The 17,018-nt window shown below is 42.1% G+C and overlaps 1 protein-coding gene across 8 annotated transcripts in view; it reads right to left on the bottom strand.

Moving 5' to 3' along the window:
* LOC128345453 (uncharacterized) overlaps positions 1-17,018 on the bottom strand; it is a 244,597-nt gene that overhangs the window by 53,866 nt on the left and 173,713 nt on the right. For all 8 annotated transcript variants that reach the window (XM_053297393.1, XM_053297396.1, XM_053297395.1 and 5 more), the window contains 4 exons: positions 13,553-13,677; positions 9,801-10,031; positions 8,191-8,331; positions 3,906-4,072 (listed from right to left, as the gene is read on the bottom strand). In XM_053297393.1, coding sequence (XP_053153368.1) covers positions 3,906-4,072; positions 8,191-8,331; positions 9,801-10,031; positions 13,553-13,677 — 664 coding nt within the window. The remainder of the gene's footprint in view (positions 1-3,905; positions 4,073-8,190; positions 8,332-9,800; positions 10,032-13,552; positions 13,678-17,018) is intronic.

Here is a 17,018-nt window from a genome sequence, read left to right as displayed (position 1 = left end):
AAAAGCAGGAGAGAGGGTGTTGTTGTGAGCCAAGCCTGATTTGTACACTAGATATGCTCCAGAGCGAGCTAGCACAGGAAATTAGGTGTGTTTCATCAGTGTCACAAAGTGACCAGTTCTTTATACGGTGAACATGTGTGTTCTGGGCCCAAAGGTAGAAAGAAGATGAAATACTCTCACATTATTCTTTGGCTTTTATTGAATATAAAAGATTGTCAGAGCCATGACATCAATTTAACCGAGCAAGAAACAAATCAATCAATCACAGCTACTAGTAATAACCAAGCAGCGTTCCTATCATATGTGTGGATATGTAGGTAATCACAGTAATTACTTCTAACTAGCAAGAAATTGAGAAACTGGAAAGGAGATGGGGGAGTTGCTTGGAAGGAGGAATGGCAGAGCACCAGGGTTTAGTGAGCGGGAGGGAAGTTGGAGGCAAAGGCTGGTTCTTTGAAGAGGCATATTACCAGATCTTGTCATGGCCAAATGGATGCAAGGCTAGTGTCCGTTGCTGGGAAGCATTGCAGGCAAAGCTTCAGATGAAAAGCTGGTGCTGGGGTTCACAGAGATAGCCCCTGATTCCATGCCCTGCAGCAAGAATCACCAAGCAGTCTCTCTTCTGCAAGCCAAGAACCCCTGCTAGCTACACAGCTAGACAGCTGGCACTTGGGTATGCACATGAGCAAGTCTTGCTTGTTCTGCAAAGATTGATGAAGCTATACCCAGAGAGCTGACTTCTTATAGTTGTTTGATAATTTGATCTAGACATAGTTTTCTCAAGATAACAGCATTCTTCCTGAATCTCAAAATGTTAATTGATCGTGACAATGTCTATTTGTCTGTCAGAGGAAGGCTGAAGATATGAGGCCATTCCCTGCATAGTGTCAGTCAGTGTTGTCAGGAATAGGGGTGTACAATTTGGATTTTCTGTGTTTCGATTTGTAACCGAATCGAAACAGCCCTGATTCGATTTGGATCCGAATCTGACCCATCCGAATCACCCCAAATTCGATTCGGATCCGAATCACGGTTGATCCAAATCAAATTGATTCGGGTTTTGGATCTGTCCTATTAATTTCCCCAGATTCCCAGCTTTCATTTTTTTAAAAAAGCTAAGCTCTAGCCCTTATAGAAGTGGAGTTATGGAGAAAAATGTGTGGTCACTATTTTTTAAGTGTTCGGATTCTTTGGTGTATAATAACTTTCACTCAATGAATCCTTATGAGAATTCATTACACACCTTAATTTCTTCTATTCATTTTGACTGTCTTTTAGACAGTGCCAATTGTCAACTGCCATGTGCTAACTACACCCCACTCCCACCCACAAGGCAGTGAGGTACTACTCAGTTTAAGTTAAGTTCCTAATGGGTGGAGGCTACCACCCAAATTGCAGAGGAATTGGACAAAAGGCTGATTTTTGGTGAATTGTTGAAGGTTTAGTGTCTTTGAGGCAGATTCGAGGCATAAAGTGGGATCTGGCATGGAAGAGTGTGGTGAGGTGATAGTGCCTAATGGGTGGAGGCTACCACCCAAATTATTATTATTATTATTTATTATTATTACTACATTTATATCCCGCTCTTCCTCCAAGGAGCCCAGAGCGGTTTACTACATACTTGAGTTTCTCTTTCACAACAACCCTGTGAAGTAGGTTAGGCTGAGAGAGAAGTGACTGGCCCAGTCACCCAGCTAGTTTCATGGCTGAATGAGGATTTGAACTCGGGTCTCCCTGGTCCTAGTCCAGCACTCTAACCACTACACCACGCTGGATCTCTAATTGCAGAGGAATTGGGCAAAGGGCTAGTTTTTGGTGAATAGTTGAAGGTTTTTGTGTCTTTGAGGAAGATTTGTGGCATAAAGTGGGATCTGGGGTGGAAGAGTGTGGTGAGGTGGTAGTGCGTAATGGGTGGAGGCTACCACCCAAATTGCAGAGGGATTGGGCAAAGGGCTGGTTTTTGGTGAATAATTGAAGTTTACTCATCTTTAAGGTTTTTCCCTATAAGGTATAATGGAGGTTTCAGCAGCCCCATAAGTGAACTTGGAGGGCGCTGGGGTGGCCCAGAGTGAGTGGTGGTGTAGTGCACATAGGGTGCCAGCCACTCCCATGGGGTTGCTAACCCATGGGGTACAAGGTTCTGTTGTTTCTGAGGTGGTCTGAGTGTAGATTCTATGGTAGCCAATGAGAGTGGATTCATGGTTTGTATTGAAAATCTCATTTGCTACCAGAGAATCTACACTCAGAACACCTCAGAAACAACAGAACCCTGAACCCCATGGGCTAGAAACCCATGGGGGTGGCTGGCACCCTCTGTTCACTACACCACCACTCACTCTGGGCCACCCCAGCACCCCCCAAGTGCAGTTATGGGGCTGCTGAAACCTACATCATTTCCTATGGAAAACTTCAACAATTTACCAAAAACCAGCCCGTTGCCCAATTCCTCTGCAATTTGGGTGGTAGTCTCTACTCATTAGGCACTTAACTTAAACTGAGTAGTACCTCACTGCCTTGCAGGTAGGAGTGGGGTAGAAATTAAGGTGTGTAATGAATCCTCATAAGGATTCATTGAGTGAAAGTTATTATACACCAAAGAATCCGAACACTTGAAAAATAGTGACCACACATTTTTCTCCATAACTCCACTTCTATAAGGGCTAGAGCTTAGCTTTTTTAAAAAAAATGAAAGCTGGGAATCTGGGGAAATTAATAGGACATCCGAAACCCAAATCGATTCGAATCGAATCAGCCACAATTTGATTTGTACCCGAATCTAGCCAATGGACCACAGGGGTGATTCATTTTGTCTCCGAATCACCCGAATCAGCTAGATTCGGGTACAAATCGATTTGTATCCGAATCAATTCACACATCCCTAGTCATGAAACATTGTATTCTTGTGTTCTTAAAACAATCTGCATTTCTGAGCTTCGCAGATGGGCATTCTCTCTTGCCCACAGACTTCTGGCACATTTGCCTCAAAGAGTGTTAAAATTCAAAGGTGTTAAGAAGGAAGAAGCTAAGCTACAAGTGTGAGAAAGCTGAATGAAATGAAAGCTGGGAATCTGGGGAAATTAATAGGACATCCGAAACCCAAATCGATTCGAATCGAATCAGCCGCAATTCGATTTGTACCCGAATCTAGCCAATGGACCACAGGGGTGATTCGTTTTGTCTCCGAATCACCCGAATCAGCTAGATTCGGGTACAAATCTATTTGTATCCGAATCGATTCACACAACCCTAGTCAGGAAACATTGTATTCTTATGTTCTTAAAACAATCTGCATTTCTGAGCTTCGCAGATGGGCATTCTCTCTTGTCCACAGACTTCTGGCACATTTGCCTCAAAGAGTGTTAAAATTCAAAGGTGTTAAGAAGGAAGAAGCTAAGCTACAAGTGTGAGATAGCAATTAAATCACTTCTTGTATTAATCTACCTAGTGTGTAATTCTAAAAACATTCCAAAGTAACAGCAATAGGATATATGTGTGAGACTAGTAATCAATGCATCTGATGAAGGCAAACAGTGTATCCTTCCATAGGAAATGCAGGATTATCTCTTGCCTTCCCAAGGCAATCACCACAAGAGCAAAGCACAAACAATATGGCTTGTTTCTTGGGAGTTAATCATTTAACTCAGAGTCCAGGCATCAATTAATTTCTTAATAAAGTAGAATCAGACACAGGCCTTGATTTAACACAATTTTGGATTGGTAACTCCGGGTCCAATGTGGTAGCCAGGGTGGCCACAACAGCATGACCTCACTTCTTGCCTGTGGGCTTCTCAGAGGCATCTGGTGGGCCACTGTGAGAAACAGGATGCAAGACTAGATAGGCCTTGGGCCTGATCCAGCAGGGCTGCTTATATCTTTCCAGGGCTACATAAATTGATGCATACTACCTTTTCCTCAGTGTCACTTGGCGGTGGCAGCAGATCAGCTTCTTTGTAAGCCATACAGAAATCCTTTGCTTTTTCCCAGGTCAACACCATCGTTGTCTCTATGTAATAACAGTTGCCCTTCCAGTACCACCATCCAGGATCTGATGGACACCTTAGATTAGTCACACCTGAGAAATGAACAGCTACATTTAAGTAACAGGCAAACAGCCTCAAGTAATTTTCTAAATGCTGTTATGGCTGACAGTGCTGAACCAACCAAGTAAGCACTGTACTAGGGTTGTGCGTGGTTTTTTTTCCTGTTTTGTTTTTGGCCCGAATCCAAAACACCCCCATTTTGTTCTTTGTTCAAAACCAGCCAATCTGAAACACCCCAATTTTGTTCTTTGTTTGAAATTGCAAAATCTGTATCCGAAACATTTTAGATTTTAAAAAATGGCCCTGGGGCAAAACTAGTGGGTGGGAGTGGTAGTGCCCAATGAGTGGAAGCTAACACCCAAATTTCAGAGGAAATGGGCAAAGGGCTGATTTTTGGTGAATTTTTGAAGTTTAAGATTTTTCCCAGCGGGAATAATGGAGGTTTCAGCAAAAGTATAGCTTCACATCAGGGGGAAAGGGGTGGCCCGGAGCAGAGTAGGGTGGGTGGTAGTGCCCAGTGGGGGCAAGGAAGCTGCCAGAATTATTTCATGGGAATTGGGCAGAGGGCTGATTTTTAAAGATTTAATGAAGTTTATTCGTCTTCAAGGTTCTTTTCCATAGGGAATGATGGAGGTTTCAGCACTATCACCCAACCCACTCTTCTGCCCCTGAATCCATTCCCAGGCTGGCATGCAGCAGCCATAGCAGGCTGGCAAGCTGGGCTCAGGCTGGTAACAAGGCAGGCATAGGCAATGTCATGGCCTCATGGCAACATGAGGCATGCAATGCTGCAAACTAGTTCTCTCTCTCTCCAATGAGGCAGAAAGGCAGAATGGCGACTACTAACTTGCTGAATGAATTGAAAACCCCTCCTTGAATTCCCCCCTTCTCCGACCCTTCCCCTGGCCAATGTGGGTTCAGTAAAGAGTGGCAAGAGGCAAAAGAGCCATTGGGGAACAAGGAGGGAATCATCAGCAAGTCAGCCCATGCTCTAGGTTGCTGATCGGAAGACTGGAAGGGCGGGAAACTCAAAGAGATGTCAAGCACAAAATGGAGACTGACTCAGAGATCGCCACAAAATGGAGGTCCAAAACAACAAAATGTTTTGTAGCCAAAACAGGGATGTTTTGTTTTGTATACAAAACTTTCGGTTCTGGAAAATGGGTGTTTTGTTTTGCCTACAAAAGACCCGAAACAGACTGTTTCGGGTACAAAATGTTTTGTATCCGAAACGTTTCGCACAGCCCTACACTGTACACTATCCAGTAGTATGATAAAATTATTCACCTGATATCTGCTAACAACTACTTGATATGTCATTTGCTGAAGGAAATCTACTGCTGAAAGACAATTATTTTCAACAGTACCACTGGGATCTAGATTTCCTATCAAGATTCTCAACTTCAAATCCAGGACCTTATCAACTAGGTCACATTGACCCTACATTCTAGATGTTCAATTTCAAATCCTAAAGCAACTTGTAGAAATAAATTGATTTAATTCACCTGGAGCTTTCCCAGACAGCAGCCTTTACCGTGGGTTTTCTGAGAGGCTTTACTGTGAGTCTGAGTTTGCCCAAAAAGACCCCGATGCAAAAAGTGTATTTTTTAAACCCCGGATATAAATCGGGCTACACTCTAACATGCAATGAAAAACTTGAATTGTGTGTGAAGTGTTCCTTGATAGCTCAAAGGGACTTCGAGGTAAATTTAACCAATATGTGAACACACTCCCTCCATTCCGGAGGAGATGCAAACTAATAGCCAGGTGTGAAAAACCTCCTGTGGGCCAGGCACATCTTGTAAGCCAAACATTATCCAGGCTCCATAATGATCAGAATCATTGTCACAGGGGTTGTATGTGATACTGGCTGAAAATTATCTACCTGCAGGAGCTAGATTTCAGTAAGACCAGGAAATGGAAGAAGGGATAGTAGAAGAGGTCAGGGCAGATAGCCACTTTCTAGATGAAGAATCCTAGTTCCAGATGCAGTTTCTTAATCACTGAGTCACTATTTCCCTGTCTCACAAACCTAGCATTAGGTAGGCCCCAGGCAGACCCAGGTTCTAGCAATTCCAATTTATTCAATGCCCCCCTCCAGTCCTTCTTTGCCCTCACACTGTTGTGACTTTACCTGTCCTATCATCATAATTCCCTCTGATAGCAGTAGTGGCCCCATGCCCCATCAATTTGGAGACAAAATCAGGCTACCAAAAACAAAAGGGACATTTCTACATACCTGGGAGAACCCTGAGGTATACAGAAGTTCATTTCTTTCCACAGTGATGTCTCCAAAGAGAACCAAATACGCCACAAAATGCAAGGAGGATGACTGCACATACTTGCTGCCCTCATGCTACAATGGAACCAAGGCAACATGAGGGCAGAATGCAGGTGCAAGGCCTCCGTCTGTTCCTTTATTGTTGGAACCTGCCCGCCACAAAGGGAGATTTCCTTGATCTCTATTCTGGCTCAGAGGAAGCTAAGGGAAATCTCCCTCATCACATCCTGACTGTGACAGCCTTGCAGACCTGGAAGCCAGCCCCATGCTCTGGCAAGACAATCCAAGCCAGAGTGCAGGGAAAAAACCAAGCTTAAAAAGCTCAAGACTGTGCACGGGTGGGCTGCAAGGGGGAGGACTGCAAAGCCTAGCAAGGAGGTTGCCTAAGCCTCAACCACAACAGTAGCTCAGATCCATCTGCAGGAACAGTGAGAGTGTGTCAGAAAGAAGCAAATGAATATAGTCTGGACACCTGCAGGCAAAATCTCCAGAACTGCAAATGAACAGGATGGGGAAAGGAAGGCTGTAAGTAAAACAGGAGCAGATAACAAATTACCATCAAGGCAAGCATATGCACACACACATGGAGTGGCAATATAGGGCAGAGAGAAAGGCAGTTGGAGAGTAAGCATGTGTAATCAAAAGGTTAAAAAAGAGCCATGAACACGCGTATGCACAAATGTGTGCACACACACATACACACATGCAGAGTGGATTGAGGAACGTCTACTGGAAGCAACAGTGCAGGATGGAGAGTTGTTCTCTCACCCTCAAAGCAGCAGCTCCAGCTATTCTGACAATTAAGAGAAACACTTGCCCTCAGTGAGCACTGCTGCTGCTACCATCCCACGTGCAAAGGGTAAAACACACACAGAGAGAGAGAGAGAATCTACTGCAACATTTTGTTGCAGGTACTGCTTGTTCCCTCTAACACCAATAATATCTGCCCTCAAAGTAGTCATGGTTTTTGTATACTCTGAAGAATTGCCTGGTATGCAGAAATATATAGTTTCTAAATCAAAAGGGTTTTTTGTTTTTTAAAAAAATCCCCAAAATGACCAGATGAGGACCTGTGAGCTTCCAGGACGTTTGGAATGCTGATGGCTTTTCCATAGAATGCTGAGGATATCAGCTGAAGTGGGGGGTGGGGGAGGGAAAATGGGTGGTGAAAGAGAAGCAATTGGCCTACTAAAGCGCCAGGGATTTATAGTGAGTATGCTGGAGATGAGGATTAGAAAGTTTCCTCAGTAACCTAGCCCTATCTCCTGCTATACAGCAATAATGCACTTAGGTTCACAGATGGCAGCCAGTGCAAAACAGCACTGCAAAGTTCCTGTTCCAGACTGGCTGCAGCACTGAAAAGAAGCACTCCTGTAAGGGGGTGGAGATAGACCACAATATTCTGTTGCAGGTTCCCACTTGTTCCTTCTGACACCACACTCGAATAGTGAGAAGGAGGGCAGCCAGCCCCAAATCTGAGTCTCTTTGCACTTTTATAACATAATGGGGGAAGGTTTCAGAAAGGTGGGAAAGAGAGAACTTTTCCCATTCTTCTCCTGAAACAACCCCCACCTATTAGCTCCAAGCAGGACTACAAAGTACAAACCAGCTCCAGGGCTGGCTCAAATCCTGGACAGATGTATTTCTGTTAGAAGTTTAAGATATACTGCAACATTTTTATTGTTCTGCCATTTTTGCAGAAGCCCATTTTTACTAGCTAAGTAGAGCTAGAACTTATTAATTTCTCACTTTGCTGCTTTCTGCATACTTTTTATTCTTGCTGCAAATCAGGCCAATGAGCTGTTTTTCTCTCAACTCCAGGCCAATCTAGAGAGGGTCCACTAACCAACAGGATTATAAATTGTGTACCTTGTTCACATTCTGTTGCAATGTAGTTTTCACTACAATGCTGGTTTTCTGCACATTTCCCTGTTAATGGATTGCAGTTGTCAGTCCCATTACAGGTGCAGAGTCTGTCACAGGTACGGCCAAAATACCCTGGTGAACAAACTGTGAAAAAAGATTTCAAAGACCAATTGAGACAGTCAATTAAAATGCTATATGATGGCACCAAAGTAAAAAACAGTGTTTATAAAGAGGATTGCATTAGCATCATTCACAAAAGAGCTGGAAAGATCTTATATCTCACAAACACAAAAACACAAGACTCCAAGCTCACTGTTTAAAGGGCTGAGCTGAATTATCATAAACTTCTATTTTCATTTTTACATTTGCAATTTTGATAAGGGAGCTGTTATTGAAAAGCTAAAGTGTCCTTCAAAAAAAAAGCAAAACTGAAACTAAATTAGTCTTTCATGTAGGCATATATCATCATTTTAAATATTTAATTTCCACTCCATCAGAATAAGATTATCCCCTTTTTCAGCTGAACAGAAAATAGCCCAGTTGCAGCAAATTATAAATGGACATAAGGATCCAGCAGTCACAAGCGGATGCTGCCTTAACATTACCAGCTGCAGTTGCAGGATCCTTCATGCTATTACTTGAGAAAACCTTGCTCAAAACAAAAAGAAACATTTGGTGGCTGCTAACTAATAATATGAATCTAGTGCATGTGTGAACAGAGCCCATGTTGTAGTCAAACAGTAGTGCAAACTGAATAATCTCATGCAAATTCAGTAATTCTTTTGAAAGAATAGGTATGTCAGCATCACTATTAGCCAGGAGAACTTAACTGAACCTCCAAGTACAGAGGGTGTATGCCTATGATTACGAAGTGCAGCAAGGAAAAACAACACAGGGGAGGCTGTTGCCTTTATGCTCATTTTCTGAGCTTACCAGAAGCACTTGGCTAGTCGCGGCTGGATGTAGGATCCCGGACTAAAAGGACCCTTGGTCTGATTATGCAAAGTTCTTCTCCTGTTTTTGTTGGGGGTTGTAATTTTTGCCCCCAGTTAAGTAGCAGAGCACTAAAAAAGCTAACCAGTTACAGAGTTTAGTTGTTGCAGCTACTTAGAGAAGACACATGGAGATTCTTTTAGATCTAAATAAACACTAAGTATTTATTGGTGAAGTACACTTTGGATAGTAAAGACCTAATCCTTAATCTAAAGAACTACATAGTGAATAGGTAGGGAGAGAGAGAGATGTTTCCATCTGCTCTCTAAGAGGAAAGGAAGGGATTTTGACTATCACAGGAAATACCTGAAGAGTCAAATCCGGGGTGACAGAGACAGGTAGAACAGCTAGGGAGGCCTTTACTCACTATCTCTACTCCCAATCCCCCTAGTGGTCATTAGGATAATTGGTGCAAAAAGGTGATGCATTAGAACTTCACCTTCAACAGTTTTTAACTACAATTTTCAGGACTGACCTGATAATAAGATAGGCTTAAGGCCATACCTTAGGCAGTGAATTGGAAGTAAAAGTTATGGATACAAAGAAGTGTGCTCTGAGTTGATGAGATAACTAATCTTTGCTACATGACTCCAAGTATGTGCTCAGTGTGGCATACCTACCACTTTTCAAATATGCTGTATATAGATTTGCAAAGGATCCATTGATAAACACCAGTCGCTTTGTATGAAAGGTTGTGTAGTTATTTCTGATCCTCTGAACTCCATTGCAAAGTTTTCTTTGAAATCTACAATGTTGAATAGCTTCACTCAGAGATTGGTGAATGACCCTATCTGTAGAACTGCTAGAGCCAACTAGGTAATAGCCATCAAACTTGCGGAAATCTGGAGTTTCTAGAACAAGATAATTGGTTAAGAGGATCAGCCATGCAGTTTCCACATCTTTCTTAATTAGAATTTATGTCAAAGGTCCCCCCGCATACAGCTCAAACTATAAGCCTCAACAGAGAGCCAAAACAAGGCAAAAAGGAAAATTAGAATTAATAGAAATTTCCTTTATGTTCCATGGGGGTGGTAATTTGACAAGGGTTACTTCTCCCCTTCAGTTCAGAAGCTGAGGTAAAAGAAATCCCACTTGCCTAGAACAGCACATATGACCAGCTAGTAAAGAGACACACCACTGCTGAAACACTTTATTGTAATGGTAGAAAAATAGCATTCGGATGAAAGAGGAACATTTCAGAAGACCCGACATAATAACTAAGTATCCTGACACACACACACCCCTCACATATAGTCCATTCTTACACAACATAAGCTACCAAAATGCAAGGGAGGCCAGACTGCCCTCCTCTCACTGAACAGGAGCAAAAATCACAAGTCCATTTTTAAAAATTATTCACTGGAAATAAATATGGAAATGGCCTTGAACTTACCTAAATCAGTCCACCTACCTCACTATCACTCTAAATTCTTAGAGTGAATTTCATCCTTTCTATGTTAAATAATCTTTCAATCCACAGACATGTGCCTGATTATTGGCTGTGTCAGATTATTATGATCTGACTGGTCCTCATACAGCATCAAAATCTGTTTGAAAGTGTATAGATGGTGTGAAGGAATGAGTCCTGAAACTCCTCTTTTTGTATATAAGATTTTGTAGATAAGATCATTGCAACTGCTTTGCTTATTCCTTGTGTTAAGGAAGCTATGCAGGGGTCAAACATTCATGGCTCCTGTTTTATAGTTTGGTTTTGGAGGGAGAAGAGTTTGACTGTTAAACTTGTGGAGGGGAGGGAAGTGGGGGGTTGATTTTATTGGATATGTTTTTTAAAAATGGAGGAAACTTAAGTTGTGTTGATTGGATGGTTTGGAAAAATATGAGGGAATTTGGAAAATAAAAGGTGGCTTGTCAGAGTCAGAAGGAGTCAGGGTGAAGATCAAGTCGACATCAGAGCTGGAAGAATTGCAGAGCTGGAAAGAGGAACTGAAACAAGTTACTGAGAAGAAGAGCTGAAAAATCACTAGGAGAGAGTCAATCTCTCTAGAGAGCTGAATCACTCACCAGCAGCATGGGAAACCCCAGAATTGTGAAGTGAGAGCAGGACATAAGGCTAAACAAGGGACAAGCCGGGTTTGCTGGAGAAGCTGAGGTGATTGCAGAAGACTCGGTAATGACTCTGAAGTTCAGGACCAGTGTTAGACAGGTCAGTTTAGATGCTTTTTGATTGCATTTTACTTCTTCTTTGTGCTCATTTGGTTGATGTTTTGGTACTAAATTTTCCGAATTGTTTTAAATAGAACTGTTTTCAGAGTATTTAAAGATCTTTGTATTTTTGTTTGTTTTTAAAGATCTGTAGCTTCTTTCTGTTTGTTCCACCATACGCCTAAAGCTTTTACCACACTACTTAATTTTTAATACATCAGAACTTGGAAGGCTGGTTTCAGTAGACTCAGCCATAGAAAGCCTAAAAGTCTATTTGGTGGCAGTGGTTAAACTTAAAAATCATGGGGCTGGTTGAGACTGGGCCATGACACATGGTGGCAGCACGCTGTTGTGATCTGTGACAGATGGCATAGACAAGCTTGGCTCACTTGTATGTTTCGTTCTACAGGAATGACCCCTGTAATCAAAGGCTTCCTTTCCCCACACACAAAGTAGTTACTTCTGGGTTTGTGGCAAACCATATTTTGCCATTACATGTGAATTGGAAAACTAAGATTTCATTTCCACACAAACCAGGATTATTTCCATCCTGGTTTATAATCTTGGTTTGCAGAACAAATGCAAGCCACAGTTTGCTAGTTTGGATATAATGGCAAACTATAGTTTGTCACAAATCAAGTGAAGTAGGAAGCACATGATGGGCTCTTTTTCATATCCCCTTAACTTTCTCAAAGTTAATCCAACCCAGTGATATAAATCTTATTCAAGAGATCTGAGTTGATCCTCATGAGATATGCACGAGCTTGGTAGAGCTTTTTGATTAACTTTAAATCTCAAGCTAAATTCATTATAAAGAGTTAAGTTGTTATAAAAATAATTATAATAATTTACAAATCTTTAATGAAGTATTAATGAATTCTGCAATATTGTTAACTCCAAAAGTCAACACATTTTGCTTTCAGTTTAAATACTCCTCCCATGACTGGCTTGCTTACAATTTAACTGAACCCCACATACTAATTATTAAGAAAAACCTGAGAATTAAGAATGCCATTTTAAAATAATTTTTAAAATAATTTCAAACTACTTCTGGTCTTGCATGTTACTAGGTAAAACCTGAGTACGCGAATCACTCAGATCTCACAAGGAAAAGCATAATATTCAAAGTACTTCACATGAATTATCTTGTAATCCTTACAACTCTGTAAGGTAAGCAAGTATTGTTCTCCCCATATTCAGGGGCGAAGCCACCATTGGGTGAATGGGTTCAAAGAACCCAGGCCACTGCTCCCAGGGGGCATCAGATGTCAGATGCGGGGGGCATTATTTAGCTCCTAAACGGGGCAACGGGGCTTTGGCAGTGCAGCCGGAGTGACTCTCCCTGGCTTCTAAAGGCAAGGAGAGCCACTCCTGGCCTCACTGCCAACACAGCAGGGCTGATCTCCCACCCAAATGGGGCCGTGTGGCCCCATTTGGGAGGGAGACCATACCCCCGCACCTTATGTCAGATGTGAGGGCATGGCTAACCGCCTTGCATATGATGTCGGGCGTGGGGGGGGACGAGGCCAGGGGGCCACGACAGCAGCCAAATACAGGCTGCCACCAGCCTCCCTCCGCTCCCGCCCATATTGTAGGTGGGTGGAGTGCTGCGGCGGAGAGGTAGTAGGTTGCCTAAGGTGACCTAGTGAATTCATGGCAAAGGCAAGATTTAAAGTGGGGAAGTCCTGATTTGTAGCTCAGTCTCTTACCCATTATGCTACATGAGGTCTCCATACTCATAAGTCTGAAGTTCTCAACTTATGGAAAATAGCAAAATAGCAATGTGTAAAAGGGAAGAATTATACGTTTGCTGCAGGTATTTGTGGTTTAAATATAATCCTAGTACTTTTCATATTAGAGTGGCCAAATTATGGTTATAATTATTCTTTCCAAATTTAAATAAGATATTCCCCCTTAGGGGATGGGACCAGTCTGGGAACAGCATCTGCATGCTTGCATGCAGAAAGTTCCAAGGGCGCTTCCTGGCATCTCCAAGATAGGGCTGAGAGATACTCCTGTCTGCAGCCTTGAAGAAGCCGCTGCCAGTCTGGGTAGACAATGCTGAGCTAGATGGACCAATGGTGTGACTCAGTAGAAGGCAGCTTCCTATGTTCCTAAATATTTTACTCTACTTTTTAATTCACTAGATAGGTTACAGTACAGACACTTGTAATATTTAACATAAATCAGCAGTGTTTGGTCATATTACCCTCTTCCCTTTTTTTGCAGATCCATGGTTTTTCCTTATAGCAGCTAGTCCCTGCCAATAAATCACTAGAAATACTCAGTTGCAGGCAGCAATTCCATGTCCATGTCCATGATTTCTTGCGTAACCTCAATTTAAAAAGAGAGAGAATTGTCATTCCAGAAAATCAAGCAAATATCCATTCTTTAATAGTGTTTGAGGAGCTGCTGTTGCCATTCTTATTTCATTAAGGGACACTTGACACATTAAATGCCAAAGGTGGGGCGGGGGGGAGAGAAGCTACTTATCTCAGGCAACCCAAAGGTTCTTGGCAGTTATGTTTGCAAAAGTGCAGCAACTTAACAACAGTAGACAGCTCTTGAAAGAATAGGATCCCAATGTTTTCAGATACGCTTCAAACATCATGTAATCATCAACTGTATTCCACATCCACTTTTCTTCTTGCTTTAAAAGGACTGAGATACCTAACAGATCTGTGAGAAGCTTCAGAAACCTATTCTGCTTTGGCCTGAAGAAAAGTGTCATCTGGTTGGGACCAAAGTTCAGCTGAAGCAAAGCAAAATGGGCTGAACCCTTCAGCCCCTCCAGTTTTGCCTGCCCCCCACCACTGATCAGGCAGGGGGCAGAAGACAAGCCACTTTGCCTTCACCCCCAGTCACAAGGAAGCAGGCAGCCATCTTCCACAGCTTGACTTTTTAAATGATGGTTTGTTTTTCCCCCTTGGTGTTCTGGGAATGGCACATGTGCTCCAGGGATTTGTAGTCTTTTCTGAGGCTGCAGCCTTGGGTCTGATCCAGCAAGGTTCTATTTGAACAATTATGAAGTGTTAAACTAGTAGGCTCCTCAAAAATGTCCTTTAGTTAACAATGAAGGGCAAAATCCTTCTTCTTGCACAGAGCTCTCCTGCACTCCACTTTTAACAGATGCAGGGGATCCTCGTAAGTGTCCTCCCCAAGCATACTGCCGTAATGCCAATCAATTTCTGATCATGGTGGGTTTTCCTTTGCTAAAGAATAGCAAAGGCACTACAGTGAAGTCAACACAGTGGTTGTACACTCAACAGAGAACTAGCCAGAGAAGCATAATACTGCCCAGAGCTTTTAGATAGGGTGGTATAAAATGTAGTAAATAAAATAAAATAAAATACCTATAGGGAGGCCTGCTAAGCACACACTGTGTTCCGAAGGAGAAATAACTAAACACAGATGGCAATTATAGCCACTAAATGAAAATCACTTTAAAATCTTACTGATGGTACTTAAAACATTCTTAAATATCCAAGATACAATTTCAAAACTAGAAAAGCAGTTCATAATGTACAGTGGCATTCTAATACAACTGGACTACACTAGTTTGGATATCCAAACTAGTGTAGTTCTGTTTTTATTCACTGAGATTGTTTATATCTGTTTTATGAATTTTAACTGTTTTATATTGTTTTTAAATTTTTATGTTTTAACTTTGAACACCACTTAGAGATGTCTATATCAGGCAGTATAGAATATGATAGATAAATAAAATAAAATAAAATAAAATAAAAAAGATACTACAGGGCATGTGGCTATTTCTTCCTTTATGGATACTGTTAGGATACAAGAATGGACCCACAACAAAACGTTGCAATATGTTGATTGATTGATTAAGTGCTGTCAAGTCGGTGTCGACTCTTAGCGATGACATAGATAGATTCTCTCCAGGATGATCTGTCTTCAACTTGGGCCTTTAAGGTCTCTCAGTGGTGCATTCATTGCTGTCATAATCAACTCCATCTATCTTGCTGCTGGTCGTCCTCTTCTTCTCTTCCCTTCAACATTTCCCAGCATTATGGACTTTTCAAGGGAGCTGGGTTTTTGCATAATGTGTCCAAAGTATGATCGTTTGAGCCTGGTCATTTGTGCCTCAAGTAAAAATTCTGTATTGATTTGTTCTATGGTCCATTTGTTTGTTTTCCTGGCTGCCCATGGTATCCTCAAAGGTCTTCTCCAGCACCAAAGTTCAAAAGCAACAATACTTTTTCTATCTTGCTTCTTCAAAATCCAGCTTTCGCATCCATAGAGTGTCATGGGAAAAACCATTGTCCAAACTATTCTCTAAGCTCTGTAGGTGTAAACACATCACAACATCTAAATATCCTTTCCAAGGCCATAATTGCAACCCTACCAAGTGCTAATCTGCAGTGTATTTCTTGACTGCTGGATCCTTTACTGTTGATGGTTGATCCTAAAAGGCAGAAGCTATCCACCACTTCAGTGTTTTCATTGTCAATTCTGAGGCTGGTTGCTGTACCTGTTGTCATTAGTTTAGTTTTCTTTACATTTGGTCACCGTATGTTCCTGGTGTAGAAGAAATGTTACCTGAGCCTGTGGCTGAGCATAATGAAAAAATAAACATCAACCACAGCAATGCCTCCTCTAACTTGAATCTCACTTCATAGGCAACTTTTATTTTTTCTGGGGGATGGGTTATAGGGAATGGTAGCACCGGTGCTCAGGTTCAGCTCCTATTCAAAGCCCTTCTCACCCCCTGGCCAGAAACATAAAGCTGTGAAATGAATGGCAAGAAAACCAAAGAGTTTTACACACCATTCTTCCTCAGAAGCGGGCTTGTGACTGTTTTCAGGAAGTTTTCTTCAAACTGATAAATTTCCTGCTTTTTTTGTTCACCTCCCCCCCACTCACCAATACCTCACCCACCTGCTTGTCTGTTAATTAACTGTCTGAGCTCACAGATATTTCATCCCATTAACTAACACGGGGCAGCTGGATCCCCACCCCCCACCCACTTAGGTCTTTTCCTTCCGATTTTTAAAAAACACTGATAAATCTGCAGGTCACCCCAAGTCTGCCTGCACCTCCCACTTGCCCACAGGTGCTCCAGTTCTTTGTCCATAAGAGTTCTAAATTTCGGCACCTTTGAAAATAGTATACAGATTTGAGTAAGATGGTAGCTCTCTTCAGGTGTTTTTTCTGGGAGCAGCACTCACACATCAGCGAAGAAAATGCGAAGTTCCACTGCCTCACTGTCACTCAACCCTTCCTGCCCAGTGAGTATGCTTACAGCACCATTTTTCTGAAAGGGGTGTTGCCATAAGTTCCATGAGCTGTGACCTCAACTGACTGGGGTTGCAGCTCACGGAATCACTGGTGAACATTCTTACAACACTGCCCCCTTCAGACAAACAGTGCCAAAAGTGTGTTTGTCAAGCAAGATGGGGTGAGTGACACGGGGCGGCAGGACTCCCCACTGGAGGCGTGAGTGCTGCTCATGCTTGATAACATCTGAAGAGGGCGAATGAATTATGGAAATGCCTGTCAGTTAAAGAACTAAGGACAACACTTTGCAGTTTCAACAATAAATATTTGGACCCATACGGTCTCCCAATAGAATTTTATAAAAAGGATTGTAATGGAATGAATAGATTACTGTGTAATACACTCGATGAACTCATGTTTCAGACAAAAAATGAACA

This window comes from Hemicordylus capensis, chromosome 2 (genome assembly GCF_027244095.1).
Source record: "Hemicordylus capensis ecotype Gifberg chromosome 2, rHemCap1.1.pri, whole genome shotgun sequence".
Lineage (NCBI taxonomy): Eukaryota > Metazoa > Chordata > Lepidosauria > Squamata > Cordylidae > Hemicordylus > Hemicordylus capensis.
This window is presented reverse-complemented; position numbering and strand designations above follow the sequence as displayed.